At 38.3% G+C, this 19,665-nt stretch overlaps 1 protein-coding gene across 1 annotated transcript in view; it reads left to right on the top strand.

Moving 5' to 3' along the window:
• LOC115218929 overlaps positions 1-10,622 on the top strand; it is a 121,094-nt gene extending 110,472 nt beyond the window's left edge. The window contains exons 4-6 of the mRNA XM_029788946.2: positions 2,104-2,288; positions 4,795-5,279; positions 8,168-10,622. Of these exons, the coding sequence (XP_029644806.1) occupies positions 2,104-2,288; positions 4,795-5,279; positions 8,168-10,556 (3,059 nt within the window). The 3' untranslated portion in view covers positions 10,557-10,622. The remainder of the gene's footprint in view (positions 1-2,103; positions 2,289-4,794; positions 5,280-8,167) is intronic.
• Positions 10,623-19,665: the final 9,043 nt, after the last annotated feature.

Below are 19,665 nucleotides of genomic sequence, written 5' to 3'. Positions count from 1 at the left end.
GGCAGCTTAGGCATGCCATGGCTTTTGATGTCCAGACATGCAATCAGGTCGCCCACATGCAACAATTTCTTTGAAGGTGAATGTGTGTGTTCTCTGTTTGTGAGACACACCTTTCTGCAGCTTGTCTCCTTGACAGAATTGCAGTCCTGAGTAAAGGATAGGCCGAGACTGGGCACCTGGCACTTAGAATGTCGTCAGGTGTCCACTTTTCTCTACAAGTCGGGCAATTGGATTGGTGGATGTTCCATTTTAGCTATATACAGAGGATTAGTAGTGGGGAAGTGTAATGATATCCTCAGGGAGATCCTAGGCGTCAACAAAGATGAATTGGCAAGTCAATTCTGGAGGACTTTCCAGTCAGGGACTACTATGGATATTTTCCAGATGTCTTTGGCCTGGTAGTGCTACTGGGAGGTGGGGTGCTACCAGTTAGAGATAAACTCTACAGGCACAGATTGTGCTGTCAGACAGGCTTGTCCGAGGTGCTCACAGAGTGACAAAACCATTCTGTATGCACCCATGCAGTGTCTGGGCAGTGCTGACTTGTGGAATTATGTCAAACAGCTGCTATCACGTGTGGGACGGATCCATCTGTCAGCTGAGTCCATAATGATGCTTGGACTATCGCTCTCCTTTAATCGGGCAGGCAAGACTGTTTTCCTTTGTCTGGTGGATGAGGCTGAAAGGAATAAGGACAGAGACATTCCTCTTTGGTAAAGCCCTCATGGACATTTTCAAGTTTCACTCGAAAAGGTAAGTGAGGGTGGAGAGGGAGCGCTGTCTGCAAGTGAATTTATGAAAAGGTGGGTGAAAGTTGCAAAAATGGCAAGAGTGGATGGTTCCACTCTCAGTGTAGACCTGTGAGTCAGAAGAAAGAAGTTGAAGAGGGCTCTCATCCTTGGTATTCAGGGTGATCTTGGATAATGGAGTTTCTTGATTATCCCTAGAGGTCCTCCTGTATCAGGGGCACCCCATCACTATCACTTTTTTCCTTCTTTTTCTAGTGTTGTATACTATGTATACTTCTCTTCTTCTAATATGTATCACGTACCCTTTTTGTTTATCATTCCATCATAGATAAACCCCTACACTTTATGTCTTTGTATTGTCCTCCTCATCCTTCACTCTAGTGGCAAATAAAAGAAATCATTCTTATAATTATTAAGGCGGCAAGCTGCCAAGTGAAATACTTAGTGGCATTTCATCTGTCTTTACATTATGGGTTTAAATTCCATCAAGGTTGACTTTGCCTTTCATCCTTTTGGTTTCAATAAAATAAGTATCATTTCAGCACCTGGGTCAATGTAATCGACTCATCCCCTTCTGCAAAATTGCTGCCCTTGTGGCAAAATTTGAAACCATTATTATTATTATTATCATCATCATCATCATCATCATCATCATCACCATCATCACCATCATCATCATCATCACCATCATCATCATCATCATTGAGAGAGCAGTTCATGCCATCAAAGTGACACTGGGGTAAAATATACGAAGCCCAATATACCCATCATGACTACCCGTCTGATAAAGGTACACCAGGCACATGCATCACAACCATATGTGCGCGACATGGTGATCTCATATCAAGATAAACAGCACATGACCTTGCAGGTGGGGCCCAGTTAGAAATTTCTTCTGGTCAAGTAGCCCATCCTGCTCAAACGGTCCCTGAATAAGGGTTGTTTAAGGATGTTGAAAGAACCACCCATGTTTCCAGAGGTGAACTATTCAAACCCCAAAGAATCCCTCTCAACACATGGCTATGATGCTCCCCCACTACTTCTGCTCGTGATCAGAGATGCACATATCGTCAGCCACTAAGGGACATGCTCAACTGGTTAAGGTCAAACAACTGACAAGCAAATCTGTGGTATTGAGCAGAATATTTGCTGTAGCCCATCTTTTATACCAAGACAAAACAATGTACATGATAACACTTCCAATCAGTTAAGATCAGAAGCCATGAGAGCCACTGCCTGGTACTGCATCAGGGCATTTATTATTATTATTATTATTATTATTATTATTATTATTATTATTATTATTAGTTATGACCTACTATTTTTACTACTAATTTTATCTTTATTGTTTCAGATCCATTCATTCTGACGTTCCATGGAGTCGACGATAATTGTCAGGCCATAAGGTCCTCATTGCCAAAGATGCTGTATGTCCTCATTGCCATCTACGTGATTGTTACTATGATCTGTGTTTTATCCTACTTCATTACTTACCGTGTTTATCGCATGAAGAAGAAAAAGGAGGAGGATCAATGGGATGTGAGTATTATTACATTGTAGACCCATTGGTGCTACTTTGGCATGTGATCTATAAGGGTGGTTACTTTAGGTTAGTTTTTAGTTTACTTTTCAATTTCTAAAAAAACCCATAAGATGTTGGCCAAAGATTTTTACAGTCTCATCAATGACAAGACGAATGCAGTTGCATTTTTAAAAGAAACCAGCACTAAATTCACATCATTTCTTATGAAAAAGAAAGGTGCCACTTTGGTGTGTGATCTACAATTTGAAGGGAGATTACTTTAGGTTACTTTTTAGTTTATTTTGTATTAGTGCTACTTTCTCTGTGATCTATGAGAACAAATTTACTTTGGTGAGTGATCTTAATTATTATAGGGTTTTCTTAATTATCTTATCTTAATTATTATAGGGTTTTCTTAATTATCTTATCTTAATTATTATAGGGTTTTCTTAATTATCTTATCTTAATTATTATAGGGTTTTCTTATTATTAAAATAGTAAGAATTTTGAGAAAATGCATTTACAATGCTAAGTATGTTCAAAATAATTTAAAAAGTAACCAAAAGTTATCTTCCTTGTAGATCACACTCCAAAGTAGCACCGATCCAATTTCTTCATCGATCTCATAGTTTGTTTACATCTGATGTCTCAGATACGAAGCATCATAACAAAATCAGTACTGGTTATAATCTCTATAGAAAATCTGTAGAGATGACCTCAACACATGATTTAAGTGCACTGCTAACACAGTAGTATATGGTATTGACTTATAAAAACGTTTAATATATTATATATAGCATATGCATGTCTTTCCTCCCTTGGACACACAAAGACCTGTTGAGGCAAGCGAAGTCGAACCTCATCCGACGACAGGCACCCATGCCAACCCCCCTTCATTGGACACTAAACTCTGCTTGCGAAGACCTGTTGGGGCAAGTGAAATCGAAATCGAAATTGAACCAATCCTATGACTGGCACCCGGCAGTTGCCAGGACCGCTGGACTGACTCCTGTGCAGGTGGCAAGTGAAGAAACACCATTTCGACCTTGTGGTTGAGGAGATCCATTGAGTCAAGTACACCGACATCAAAATCAATGGAAACTGCGGTTGTGATCCCTGAGCCGGTGGCACGTAAACAGCACCATCTGAAGGTGGCCGATGCCAGCGTCGCCTAGACTGGCTTCCGTGCCGGTGGTACGTAAAAAGCGCTATCCGAATCGTGGCCGATGCCAGTGCTGCCTCAACTGGCTTCCGTGCCGATGGCACGTAAAATGCACCAATCCGATCGTGGCTGTTGCCAGCCTTGCCTGGCACCTGTGCAGGTGGCACGTAAAAAGCACCCACTACACTCACGGAGTGGTTGGCGTTAGGAAGGGCATCCAGCTGTAGAAACACTGCCAGATCAGACTGGAGCCTGGTGCAGCCTTCTGGCTTCCCAGATCCTCGGTCGAACCAACCAACCCATGCTAGCATGGAGAACGGACGTTAAACGATGATGATGATGATGATGATGATGATGATGATTATGGTTGCATAATAAAATACCGTGTACCTACAAGTCATTAATGTTTTTATGTACCAGCTTGCAAGAATGTATTTAATATGTAAATTGGTATATCCAATAACATTACACGACTATATGCAGTGGCTATTTAAGCAATGAGTTTGTGGATTGGAGGGTTTCAGTCTTTATTGCCTGTTCTGTTGGTGTTTGATTGTTGCTTTTTGCATTTTACTGTTGTTGTTGTTGTTGTGATGATTGTTATTGTGGTGGTGCTGGCAGAATTGTTAGCATGCTGGGCAAAATGCTTAGTGGCATTGTACTAGAGAATGTCTGTCAAAACAAGAAAATTAAAAGTTTGTTTTAAAAGTAATTTGATGATAAGATGACAGTGTGGTCGTAAGGTGACAGTAAAAAGTATTTGCTATTATGTACATTTGATAATGCTTACAGATTAATTTATTTTTGGAATCATATTGACAATATTTTTATAATAATAATAATAATAATAATTATTATTATTGTTATTGTTGTTGTTGTTGAGTGAGAAAGCAGTTCATGCCATCAAAGTGACACTGGGGTAAAATATATGAAACCCAATATACCCATCATTACTACCTGTCTGATAAGGGTACACAAGGCACATGCATCACAACCATATGTGCGCGACATGGTGATCTCATATCAAGATAAACAGCACATGACCTTGCAGGTGGGGCCCAGTTAGAAATTTCTTCTGGTCAAGTAGCCCATCCTGCTCAAAAGGTCCCTTATTATTGTTATCATTATTGCTGCTGCTGCTGCTGTCGTTGTTGTTGTTGTTGTTGTTGTTATTGTTATTATTATTAAGGCAGAGCGCTGGCAGAGTTGTTACTTAATTGGACAATATGTTTAGCGGCATTTATTATTATTATTATTATTATTATTATGCTTAGTGGCATTTATTATTATTATCATTGTTATTATTAATATTATTGTTATTGTTGTTGTTATTGTTATTATTATTATTACCATTTCTCCAGGACGAGATGTGCGAACATGATGAGAGGCAACATCATAGCTCCATTGACTACTACCATCCTGCTCACTGCCATGACAGTTACAATCAAGGACCACCAAGTCCTGGGAGTCCTGTTCCACTTCTTGAGACTGTTTACCCACGGGGTCTGTCCAGAGTGATGAAGAGCTCAATGCTGAGGGACTGGTTCCCTGACTTTGTTCGCAAAGACAAGCTGCGCCACTTGAAACGCAGCCAAAGCTTCAGCCATCGCAGCCGAAACAACATCGTCGACAGCAGCAATGAAGTATTTGAGGACAGTGGCTCTGCTGAAGTGAGAACTCTTGATAGGGGCCATTCCTCAAAGACCAGCCATCCTCCTCGCAGAACACTCAGTGAGACAATGCGGCCAGCAAGCGCCGGAACTCCAGAGAGCATGCGGACTAACCACAAGTTGAGCAAGCAGGACCGACGGCAGAGGACAATGACTATGGACAATTTGGACAACAGGTAAAGATGCTCTGGTCATTTCTTTTTCACACTCTTGTTGTTTAGGCCCAGATCAGCCCTCATCCGGACAGGATCTATGTTAAAAAGCATACCAAGTATGATTAGCAGATATTTTTCTATGTGTAAGACTATATTGTCCATGTTAATAAGTTGTGACTTGAAGGAGATTTGGCTGCTCTTTCTACCAGGATGGGCTCTCATATGGAAGCTTCCTCAATGACTTGTTCACGACCTTTGTTTTTTTTTTTTAATTCCTGGATGCTAGCTCCCAGCTCTTGTGATAAGAACAGTGTTAATATTGTAGCTACCACACTTGTTGCTGCTTGTGATGGTTAACCCTAGGTTAATTATCATTAAATAGAACTACAAATCAAAGGTGCTCCATTGTGGCCATCCCTTCATTTTGTTTATCAGAGACTAAATTGTTCTCTGTGTGTGTGTTTGTAATTACTGAAACAGATTAAGATAAAAGAAAGTTAATCTCCATTATTGTCTCTTTCTTTATTCGTACCAAATTTAGCAGTTTCCCCCAGTGGTTAGTTATTAATATCTATGTATGAAGATCCAAACAAGCCGACTGAATCTGGTGGTAAGAATCAGCAGTAACAATTGTTCCAACTACAGTTGAAGCTTGGTACTGGCTACAGTGGTATCACTAGTGACAACCACAGTAGTCTCTCTGTGTGTGTGTGTGTGCATACGTGTGCATGCATGTGCACATATATATTAAAAGTAAACTTTCTATACACAAATCGAAATGTCTTGATATTTTGCAAAATTGATTAAAGGATACACAAAAGTGCATAGCATTAAAAATAATTGTGTGGCTTATGCTTAATATCTAACACACACACACACACACACACACATACATATACATATATATACATACACATTACTATTTGGAAAATTGAAATGGCTGCACTGTCCCTTTAGGTCCATCTATGATGTGGAGAGTAGGGACATGTTGCATGAGCAACAACCTGTCTTCCACACTGTACTGCCCAGACTTGGATCCTATCAAATCCTCTATACTGAGAGAGAGAACCAGACATCACTACAACTCAAACAGCACTGGGACAGCCCACAAGCTTGGCTCGAGGGGCAGAAACTGTCATTTGCACATTGGACTGTTTCACTGTACACAATGTTGTTCCAGTAGGGTAGAAAGACAGAGGACTATGATATACATGTTTGTTCCTTCTCAAGCCATGCCTGGTTCATAGGGCTGGTTTCCCGGTTTCCTTGGCATATAGGTTCCCCACCTGGATGGGATACCGGTCCATCACAAGTGAGCTGCAAGATGCAGGAGGAAAGAGTGAGAGAAAGTTGTGGCGAAAGAGTCAGCAGAAGTTCATCATTACCTTCTGCTGGAGCTCCATGGAGCTTAGGTGTTTCGCTCATAAACACACATATCGCCTGGTCTGAGATTCAAACCCCCGATCCCTCGACCACGAGTCAGCTGCTCTAACCACTAGGCCATGTGCCCCCACTCTGGTATACATACTTGTAATAAATAAATAAGATAAAAGAATAACTCCTTCTAAAAATATGAAAGAATCTTCCACTTTTGTGAAAGTTTCAAGAAATATGGAAACAAGACTCTACCTGTATATAGGTGATGCAAGTGATTGATTTCACAGATTTGTCATCAGAGAAATTGAGAATTGTATGACAGGACCCCAAAATCGCTCTTATATATCCATTAAAATTTATGGCATGGATATATTTCATAACAGAGGCATTTTACAGTAAGCATAATGTAGCATCTTCCACATTGATTATAATGTTGATAACTTTGAGCATTTTGTTACATAAATAGATTTTATTTCAGAATATGAATATATATGTCTAAAATATATTTAATATTGCTCTAGGATAATATTTAGGTGAAAACCAAACTTTTTGACAAGTTATGCTCTTTGCAATAAAGCAGTTAGTGTCATACTTCCTGTGTGTTTTGCCAAAAGTAACCTAGAATTACTAATTGACAATATGATTATAGGTGTACTAGGTCAATAGGCTAATGGATTATTAACTTTAGATCAGAAATAAAGATCCTTTTGAAGAATTATAATCTCATTGACATCTCATTTCAAGCATTTAGATAATTACTAATTAACAGATTGTAATAGATAGTCCCTGGCATGAATCTAGTGAATGTGTATATAACTACTTGATGTATGATATATATATAATATATATATATATATATATATATATTATATATATATATATATAGTACTTGGTGTAATTGAAGATTACATGCCGAATGAGGCTTTTACATGCCGAAGACTACTTGGTGTAATTGATAATTATTCCAAATTAATTAATTTCACCCTTCATTGTTACTGATATATATATATATATATATATATATATATAGGCGTAGGAGTGGCTGTGTGGTAACTCGCTTACCAACTACATGGTTCTGGGTTCAGTCCCACTGCGTGGCACCTTGGGCAAGTGTCTTCTACTATAGCCTTGGGCCAACCAAAGCCTTGTGAGTAGATTTGGTACACAGAAACTGAAAGAAGCCCGTCGTATATATATATGTACGTGTGTGTATATGTTTGTGTGTTTGTCCCCCCAACATCGCTTGACAACTGATGCTGGTGTGTTTAGGTCCCTGTAACTTAGTGGTTCGGCAAAAGAGAATGATAGAATAGGTACTAGGCTTACAAAGAATAAGTTCTGGGGTTGATTTGCTCGACTAAAGGCAGTGCTCCAGCATGGCCACAGTCAAATGACTGAAACAAGTAAAAGAATAAATATATATATATATATATATATATATATATATATATATTATATATATATATATACACATATATATATATATATAACGTTTTAAATACTGTTATTAAATTACTTTTCTCTTTTTGCAGACAACTGCTTCTGATTATGGGACTTCATATGAGAAACATGCAGGAACAACATGAGCTAGAGATACAGAGCATGCAAGAGCAACAGCGCCGATCAAAAACTCCACAGCCCTACAATCCAGGAAGTAAAGGAGGTTATATGGCTGGACGAAGGGCTTATACACCACAGCCAGCAAAAACTCAGTCAAGTAGTCCTAGCATACCAGCAACATGTGATGGACGTTCGCAGCTGCCAAGACGCCGCCAACTGTTTGCAGACATGGATGAAGCCTTTATGCCTTCAACTTCTACTGCAAAAACATTTGCCGAGGCAATGTTTAATGACATGGTAAATCCAGTAAATAAATACAACACCCAGGAGCACATTGAGCTGGAGACATTGCCCCTATGCAACTTCGAGGGCGTTGGTGATGTGGGTGTTCACATTTCTAAAGTGAAACAAAGTAATTCTTTCCGGGTTCCTAAGACATCATCAGATGGCTATGACAATATGAATCAATCCCTGTTGGTTGACTGTCATAAAAGACCATCCTTAACCAGGACTATGTCAGCATCGGTACCTGCCAAAAATGAGTCTGTTTACATTGTACCCCTTTATGAAAAAATTGATTCACCTGAACATGACATTGTCACTTCACCTGTTTATGAGAGGTTGGTTTCTTCCCCGGAGACAAGAGCACTTTTGTCCCCCAACTATCCTGAGCGGATTTTCAACCAGGCACCTTTGCCATATGCTATAAAAATTTCCTCATCAGAGTGCTTGTATTCGAAATCTACAAAACCAAAAGAATCCATATATGGTAGAATTTCCAAGAAATCTGACTCTTGTGACCGAGATTCACCTGCAAAACGTGATTCTCAGCAAAGTTCTTCAAAAGTATCAAAAGAAATGTCAACTTCAGGTTCCAGAAAGAGTAATACAAGATCTGGTAAAATGGCAACTCCTGACTCATCTAAACAGTATGTTCACTCCCCAGAAGCAAATTCCAAGACACCATCCAAACTAGAAAAATCTGATCAGAAAGAGTCTGGAAAGAAGAATCTTAAGAGACAGGATGCCGTTGATTTGAATGCAACTCTTGACTCTGTCTCATCTGGGTATTCTCAAAGTCAAGATAATTCTAACAGAGGTAACATTTCTGGGACATCTACGGAGTTATCTCCTCTTAACACAAACCATAATCGAAGCAATGCTTCAGGTACATCAATGGATGCTTCACCGGATGGACAACCTGCCAGTCTCAATCCATGTAATACTCCCATTCCACACCCGAAAATGTTACCTCTGACCCCTGACTTGTCACCGACCAGTCCTGAAGATACCAGCTTATCTCCAGAAGTCCACATATCAAGTCACCGAAGCAATGCTTCAGGTATATCATCCTCATATTACATGCCTGAAGATCAGAACAGTATGAACTTGGGCAAATCTTTTGTGGCTCCTTCAGAACTTACAAGAAACATTACTGGTGCTTCAGCTGATATTTCCCCAGAGAAAATCTCTTCTGACAATGTCATCTACTCTCCACCAAAGCATGTTGGCTACATGGTAAATGTCATTCCATCAGTCCTCAATAATAATCAAGGACATTCAACAAATTTGTCTTCCTTCCAGAACATACCTCATTCTCCATCAAGGCATGCTAATAACCAGAATCAAATCCCCCTGCCTAAAGAATGTTATGTAAACAACTGTAGAAGTGTTGATGCTTCAAAACAAGTTCAAAGGTGTTACGAAGAGGAACAGTATGACAGCGCCATGCACGGTTATTCCACATCCTTGTCACCACACAGAGGAAATGTTGAGGAGTCTCTTGGGCCCAGGGAACAGCCTTATGGTCAGTATGGTCCATATAGTCGCAACATTGATGGCTGCAATGTTCACACATCTCCAACAAAGAATAATAATGTTGATAGCAAGCATAAAAACAGATCACACAGCAATAGCAATTACTACACCACCAGTAACAACAGTAACCGTGACCACGAACACCATCAACAGTCAAAAATCAAACCACCTCCTCCTCCATACCAATCTCGCTCATCATCATCGTCATCAACATCAAAAGCGTCACCACATAAGCTGCAGGCTGAAGTTCGCAAAAACCCTACACAAGGAAAAGGCAACTTCAGAGTTGGTCCTGAAGGGATAAGTTATCGACGGAAAAAAGTTGAGGGCCAGGATACAAGCTACAATGTGGAATCCCCCCGATCTGAACTGGATGTTGAAGGACATGCTGCTAAAGAGGAATTTTATGATGTGCATGAAGAGAAAAATCGCATTATAGCTGCTCACAATTACAGGAATGACCTCAAGAATCCACACGATATTGTACTGTTGCGAGACGAAGCAAACGGTAGTGACTCTGATGCACTAGAGACTGTCATTTAATTGCTTCCCTCCCTCAAATGTTTCAATGGACTGCATTTCTCTTTGAGACATAGCAAATTTTGATAACAAAAAAGCACGATGGCAACTAAGCTGATTGCATCTTTGACTCCTGCTAAACTGACAATTCATGATCAACAACATAATTATAACAATGCCAATTGGCAGTGTTCACCTATTCCAAATTGTTGTTGATAATTGTATTAATAATGATTGCGTTTTTGGCAATTCATTGACTTTATCTGATTTAGTATCATTTCACTGCAATCCTGGTTCCAATGGTGTGAACTGTGAGTGATGTTACCAATTAAAATTGTATGAATTGTGACATTGCTAGTTAAGATCTTTGGCCAAATTGCTATCATTTTAGCTATGATGCCAAATCAGATATTATTACATTAATGACTCATTTAAATATTTCATTTTCCTTGTTTATATGTATGTGTAAATGATGTATGTAGGTGGTAGCAGATGGGAAAAAGAATATCCATTACTATAATAGAATGTAATATATTTTGGCTGAGTCGGTTTGTTGGGTGTTACTCTGAACTTTTCCTTGGATGACTGGTTTATCAGATAGTTCTACTGCACAGTGAACTATTTGATGAACTAGTTGTCCAGTGTAATGGATAATTGATTCAGCTAAAAGAAATGACACACACGCACACACAAACACACATGTATATATGTATTGTTAGATATATATGTATATTGTTGTATGCATGCATGTATGTATGTGTGTATATATATATATATATATATATATATATATATATATAAAATAATAGAAAATATCTACTGCAAAAGGAAAAAAGAAATAAAAATAACACTTCTACAAATAAACAAACCAAATGACAGCAGCCAAAAAAACAAACAAAACAAAACAAATTCAAGCAGTAACAATGAACAATGAAATCATCTCCGCCACCATCACCACAACCACCGCCACCATCACCACAACCACCGCCACCATCACCACAACCACCCCACCATCACCACAACCACCACCACCCACACTAGTGTGACCAACAACAACAGCAACAAAAATAATGTAAATATGTATATTAGCTATTTTTTTATTATTTCGAATATATTTTTTCTCCTTTTTTTCCCCCTTCTAACATATCACTGGAAACTCAAGAAGAGTTCACAATGGTTGCATGTGGGGGATGTTCTGGTGATGAGGCTTATTTCTCCCTTACTGAAGGGTGGTCTGTGTACATTCCCTCTATTGATTCAATGTATGACCCTGCTGTGCACTGGTGTGCTTAGCACTGCAGAACCAGGCTGTGCAGTAGAAAGCTAAGGGCTGTAATGACCTGCACACAATGTACAATTAATATACTGCAGTGATGTATATGATGTAGTCCCATGTGTCATATGCTGCAATAATGTCGCCCAGTGTGTGCAGTACATTGCAGTATTGTTTTATATTGTCTAGTGACATGACATGCAGTGGTGTATAAATGCAGGAATTCTGCATGCATTTTCATGCAATTTTGTATTATTGTACAAAACTTTGGAATGTTATGCAGTGGTGTTACTGAATGTTGTTTTGTACAATACAGTGCAATTAAATGCAGTTATAGTTATATTGTGTGGAGGCACAATGGCCCGGTGGTTAGGGCAGCGGACTCGCGGTCAGAGGATCGCGGTTTTGATTCCCAGACCGGGTGTTGTGTGTGTTTATTGAGCGAAATCACCTAAAGCTCCACGAGGCTCCAGCAGGGGGTGGTGGCGACCCCTGTTGTACTCTTTCGCCCCAACTTTCTCTCACTCTCTCTTCCTGTTTCTTGAGTAACGCTGTGATGGACTGGCATCCCATCCAGCTGGGGGGAACACATACGCCACAGAAACCGGGAAACTGGGCCCATGAACCTGGCTAGGCTTGAAAAAGGCACATAAAAAATAAAATGGGAAGGAAGTGGAGCCATATATAGCAAATCTGGGGACTTTTTGTTATCTGCTTTATACTGATCCCTGTCCAAGGAGAGATCTGTCTCCCATTTGCTTGGTGCTGTAAAACTGGAACTAAGTACTGGTGCCTTATGAGTCACTTGGTAGCACATGAAGTCGCTTAGATTTTACATTATCACAAACTTAGCTGGCAGCAAGATAGTTAGTTAGATAGATAGAAACATAGACAGGTGTGTGTTGTGTGTGCGTGCACACGCACAGACACACACACACACATGCACACAGAGGAAAAGAGAGACAACAAGGAATGAGAGAGTTTTGAGGCAATGTATTGAAGTAAACCTTGACCCCAAAATCTTACCCATAAGGTCAGCTTACCTAGTACAAGAGAGAGAGAGAGAGAGAGAGAGAAGGACGAGAAAGCACTGAATCTTTCCTTGCTCTAAGAGAAATCGAGAATTAAGAAGAAAGGGAAAGATAGACTATTCTGGAACATTTTCTAAAAAATGCTTTGGCATTCATATAAATTAGATTAGTTTCTCCTAAGATTGAACTTTATAGTATTACTAATAGTAATAGTGTCAGATGTGTTCATGTATTTATATAAAGTTGGACGGTGTGTTTAATGTAAGCTCTAATTCTTCACTTTTCATAATGCAAACAGTGTTAGATATATTGTTATACTCACATAATGTAATGTAGTGTCTCCTGTCCAGTGATATCAGATAACAACAACAATAATAATAATAGTGTTAAATAAATCAATATATTTGTACACAAAAATGATGAAATGATGAACTTCATGTGTGCTTCACTTTTACCAGAAGTAGCCAGTTTGAAATGCTAAGGGATTGAAAATTCTGTGAGTTGAATCTAATTTTTCGGGGTGCTTATGAATTTGTTATTATATCTATATTTGTTAATATTATCGGAAGTTATGGAGTGATTCAAGGGTGGAGAGCTTTGTGCATTGGTACTTACCAAACTAGTTTGATAAGTGCCAAATGAATGCAACTCTCAGCTCTTGAGTCACTCTGTTACTTCTGTTGAGATTAATAAAAATATACATATATTCATGTTTAGAGTTCTATTTTTCCTGTTTGCATCACTGTGTGTGCACGCGCATATGTAATGTATGTATATATATATATGTGTGTGTGTATGTGTTTATGTATATATATGTAATGTATGTATATATATATATAAAGGCGGCGAGCTGGCAAAAACGTTAGCACGCCGGGCGAAATGCGTAGCCGTATTTCGTTTGCCGTTACGTTCTAGGTTCAAATTCCGCCGAGGTCGACTTTGCCTTTCATCCTTTCGGGGGTCGATAATTTAAGTACCAGTTACGCACTGGGGTTGATGTAATCGACTTAATCCGTTTGTCTGTCCTTGTTTATCCCCTCTGTGTTTAGCCCCTTGTGGGTAGTAAAGAAATATATATATATATGTGTGTGTGTATGTGTTTATGTATATATATGTATGTGTGTGTATATATATATATATATATATATATATATATATGAGTAATTGAATGAATTATCTTATTAAGGATAATTCGAAAGATAACCGATACCTGGTTAGCAAATTCACATCAGAAAGAACACGGTTGAAGCTACGTCCCTAGGGCATAGACTACGTGTCTTCGTGCGGAAATTTGTATGTTTATTTTAAAATTATAAGTATATGAAAGAATGGAGTTGAACGACTAGTTAACAAATATCCTTTATTCTCAACACATGTCGAGAATAAAGGATATTTGTTAACTAGTCGTTCAACTCCATTCTTTCATATACTTATATATATATATATATATATATATAATTTTGTGGTTATAGAACCTAGCTGTTCTTTCTAGTGTGTTGAATCCCACGAGTGGATTCCTCGTGTGTTTAAAAGTACACTGTATTTTATGACTAATACATAGTCTTTGGACTAAATTTTTACACATTAGGCCTCTGGAAATGAAAATTTTAATTAATTTCCATTTCCCTTTGATATGATTAATTATATATATATATATATGTGTGTATATATATATATATATATATATATATATATAATATATATATATATATATTATATATGCACACATAGATATATATATATATATATAAATACTACAAAATTAGAGAATGGAGAAACATACTTAAATCAATAAAACATCAACTATCCGATATATATATATATATATATATATTATGTGAAATAGAAAGATGAATAATCTTGTAGTAGATTAATCAAAAGTTTAACCGATACCTTAGTAGCAAAAATCACAGCAGTGAACAGCACGGTTGGAGGTACAACCATCTGGCGTAGCAACCGTGCGTTGGTGCGGATAATTGAAATTAAAACATTATTGGTGAATTGAAGAAATGGAGCTGAACGCAGATTGAACAGAAATCGTTTTATTTCATTCTACACGTGTTTCGAAAGGCACAAATTACCAAAATCCGATTGAATAATGGGACCATATTGTGTCTTTCTCTTCAGGAAGAAAAAAGGAAATCCGTTGGAAAAACAAAAACAGAACAGAGGCAGAGCAAAAAACAAATCGAACTGTGCTCCTAAGAGCCCATGGCGAAACTGTTTATCAGTGTATGTTGAGAACCGGTGGCTGAAGAATTCAACAGGTCAGGCATCGGTCAAACATGTGGGTGAGGGTGTATAGACGTTCTTTGTGACCGAGAATAAAGTTCTGACTATTTAAAGAATATTGGATGTTTTATAAGGGGCGAGAAAAAATCTACTTAGAGACGTGTGTGTGTGTATACTGTTCTATATATGTGTGTGTTGGCGTAGGGGTAGAAAACATTTTTTGTGTACGTGTGTGCGTTTGATCGTTCGGCTGTCAGTGGCTACTGCCGTGATAACCGTTGGGTGGCAGAAAGAAAAAAAATAAAGAAATTATATATATATATTTTATGTTTTATGTGTGTGGTGTGTGTGTTCATCTAAGCCTACCTTGACAAGGAAACCCCCCGCTGTGAAAAACAAGCCCCGTTTGTCTTACAGGAGTAATTTCCCTTGCAGTGGTAATTGTAGATATCTTAAATCTATTTCAGAATTTGTTACCAAGGGCTATGGGTGCCGTCTTATTTATAAACGCTATTTAAAGGCCAGATAAGTGTAACGCCGCCAATGGGGGCATCGAAAAGCCGACTGTAAGAGCCCGTTTACCATCCGGCCTCTGGCAAACAAAATATGGAAGAGTTCGGAGACACAAAGGTTGCACTGTCTTCTGCCCCTATCAAATGGGAGGGCCACCGACAAAATTGACCATTCCAGCCTATAGCTTAAGTTCGCATCCTTCAGTCGCCATATTAGCTTACTGAGTCCCGTGGTCTGGCGCTTGTTCACGTCCCGAAAAGTTGCGTAATGGTTGGAGACACGCAAAGACAATCTTGAGGACGATGCCCCTATATAAGTGAAGGCATCTGAGTCCGTGTAAACCTTGCATTGGTAGACGGCGTTTTTGATCTTGGAGTTCGCCGACGTGAATCTTACTCTGCTAGGATTGGTTTCTGAAATTAGAACTGCGTTCCTGTCACTATATTCGTTCCGAGACCTGCAGCCGCTTACTACTCTATTTTCCACTACGTCACTATTAACTATAGGAATAACCCCTGATTCTCCACTATCTATCAGAGTGCTGTCATTGCTACTGCCCGTGGTACTGCTATTGCGGAAATGATGCTGGGGATGCTAAGGGGCTCTCTACCCTACTCCCATTGTTACCATCAACCACAACACCCCTATTTATAACTATACCCCTAGTGGGTACTCCCTGGCTGGAGCTGAGATTATGTGTCACTGTACTGGCTCTCATATCATTATTACTACTATAATTATTCCTACTGAGCATTAAACCGGGAGCGGAAGAGGCTGTGCCTCCGGAAAAAGGTGATAGGGTCTTAGTGAGTAGCCTATTATTATGGGAGGCGATTATCTGGGCGAGGTTTTTAGTGTTGGAGAAAGCTATCCTAACTTTATGTGAGTTAACCGTGGAGTAATATTTGGAATTTCTGGGGAAGTTATTGGCGATGGCTTGTCTAAACATGAGGGGGAGGTTAGTTCTAATCTGCTTACCAAAGGGGATTACAAACCATATATGCTTATTCCTATCAGTGTGATGGGTCGGGACGCCAGCTCTCGCATTTGGGTGGGTGATTCTCGGATGAATAACGGGTCTTGGGTTAGTGTAAGACCTCCCGGACCGATAATTATCCTTGTTCGCTAAATTAAATGCGGGAGCGACTACCCCGGTATCCGCCGCGCTCCCGTCCTTACTTAAAATGTTAATGTTATTATATACGGCCCTATCCTGATGACCGAATGATGGCATTGGAAGGGCCGGATCAATATAAATTACCTTCTGCCTATAACCGGCCTTGGATAGTGCGGCGTTATAAAAATCCGCTTTCTGCATAAAAATATCGGCACTGGCGGACAGGCCAGACAATCTTAGAGAGATGTTTTTAACCAAATTATCTGTTACGGTTTTGGCATGATTTGAGAAGACACTGACATACTTCAAATTAGTGGAAGGCTTATGGTAAGGGCAGTATGAGTCGCTATTAAGGTTAAGTGTAACGTCTAGGAAATTAGCCTTGGTGAGTTCGTTATCAAAAACTATACTCATGCCCATTCTATTAAAAACCTAGCTAACCTGCTCTTAGTTTTCTGCACTATTCTGTTCGTGGTGTTTTGCAGGTAAAACAGACAATCGTCACGATACAGGCCGCCCGCGATCTCCGGGAATTGATCGGACAATTCGTAGAGAATATATATTCCGACCAAATCGGCTATCTGCGCACTATCCGAACTACCCATAGGCACATCAAATTCATTGGGAGTATCCTTACGGATCCACAGCTTATTATCAAACTTAATAAAAGATTTCCTGGCAACTAAAATGATATCTATCTCTTCTCTGGTGAGGCCTGCCTTGTTGTGAGCATGCCAGAGGGCCTTATTTAGCACACTAGGGTTAATCGAGGGGTAGAAGCTGGCGATATCAAACTGAATGAACCTAGTACGGTTCTTATTGGGGATGGAAGAGAACCACTTCACTACCTGCGAGGAGGTATATATATACATACATACATATGCACACATAGATATATATGTATATTTTATGCATGTGTGTGTCTGTGTGTGTATATCCTAATGGGTGGCAACTATGCCTGCCTACTTAGAATAAAATAATTAAAGACAAATCTGAGAGTGAATAAAATATCTAAATCCATAATTGTTAGTCTGACAAAATAGGGTTCCCAAAGAGTCAGAAACTATGGATTAAGTGTGTGTGTGTGTGTGTTCATAGTTCTTTTGTTCATTTTAGCCATTGCAGCTAAAACCATGTTGGATCAGCATGGTTGTTGTGATTGCATAACTTTTCATGCATATAATGTTGTGTCCATTTTTTTCAATTCTCCAAACCTGAAGTGTGAGAAAATTTTTTCATACTCTTCACTTGTACATATATATTGTTTCAAGCATAAATATGCACACAAACACATACATGCACACATACACAAACACAGACTCTACACACACATATATGTAATACAAAAATGGCTTACCTGTCAGCTTTTACATTTCATGTTTTCTCCTGTAGGGGAGGTTTGTTTTTTTTTGTTTTTGATAGACCTGTAATCTACTTTATTTTCTTACAAGCATTCACTTTGTGCCTAGTCAAAAGTCATCCTCATTACAACCATAGTTACTGCCACCATCACCGCCACTATCATCATATCATCATCATCATCACCACCTGTTTTGCTATTTTATTTTTTACACAAATTATAATCATACATGGTTAAAGCTGCTACATATACATGTTTAAGTATTTGCATTTATAATTGTGTATGTATATGTAGATACATATGTGTGTGTGTATGTGAATGTGAATGTTTTCATGTATTTGTAATGTAATTTTTGGTCATTTAGATGTGTGTGCGTGTGTGTGCATGTGTGTGTTCATCTCTGCATGGGGTTATGTATGTATATTTAATAAATATATATATATATGTTTGTTAAATCTATATGTGTGTGAGTATTTTATGTGAACATGTGTATATGTATGTGTATACATAAGTGTGTGTGTATGTATATATATATATAGCATGTGTTGGGTTGTTTGTTGTTTTACTATAAATATGTTGTCTAGATACAAGTGTATGTATGTATGTACATATGTATGAGTTGTGAATTATACTTTAATGTATAGTTGGTATCTCACATCATCACAAACTGTAGAAAAATGCAAATTATACATTTGTACCAAAATTTCAATGCCAGTTGCCAAAATATCTGATACTATTGTCTGGCAACTTTCCATGACTCTCATAAACTACCATCAGTAACTCTTAATATTTCATATACAGAAGACTTAACTACACTGTGCACTTCAAATCAAGCAATAAACTATAATCCAGTCATTTTAATATGAATTTGTGTTTTTCTTTTCATATATGTATGCATGCATGCATGTCTGTATGTATGTATGTATGTATGTATGTATGTATGTATGTATGTATGTATGTATGTATGTATGTATGTGTGTGTGTGTATGTGTGCATGTATGTATGTATGTATGTTTTTTCAGTCAGTAGACTTATGGCCATGCTGGGGCACTATTTTGAAGAATTCTAGTTGAATGAATCAACCTCAGTACTTTTATTTTTAACATGGTACTTAATCTGTTAGTTTCTTTTGCCATCTTATTGCGTGTGAGGACATAAACACACCAACACTCGTCATGACACCAACACTCCCATGACAAACACAGACTCAAAGATGCACACGTTTGTATATAGGTATGTATGTATGTATGTATGTATGTATGTATGTATGTATGTATGTATGTATGTAACTTATAAACAAGGGCAAAAGAAAAAAATTTCAATGCCAAATATGCTGAAAATAGACTTAATCGTCAATAACCATATAATTTATCCCTATAAGCACGCGTCTCGAAAGCAAGCTGATAGAAATTTCTTAAAATTTCGTTATTATTGGCTCGGTCCCAATTTCGATTAAGTCTATTTTTGGCATATTTGGCATTGAAACTTTTTCTTTTGCCCTTGTTTATAAGTTGTTTATAAATTTAACCTTTAAAGGTATTTTTTTAATATGCTGGCTATTGATAAAATGTTTTTGAAAATTTTATCCTATATTAGATATAAATTTA

The sequence above is a fragment of the Octopus sinensis genome, linkage group LG14, assembly GCF_006345805.1.
Source record: "Octopus sinensis linkage group LG14, ASM634580v1, whole genome shotgun sequence".
NCBI lineage: Eukaryota > Metazoa > Mollusca > Cephalopoda > Octopoda > Octopodidae > Octopus > Octopus sinensis.
This window is presented reverse-complemented; position numbering and strand designations above follow the sequence as displayed.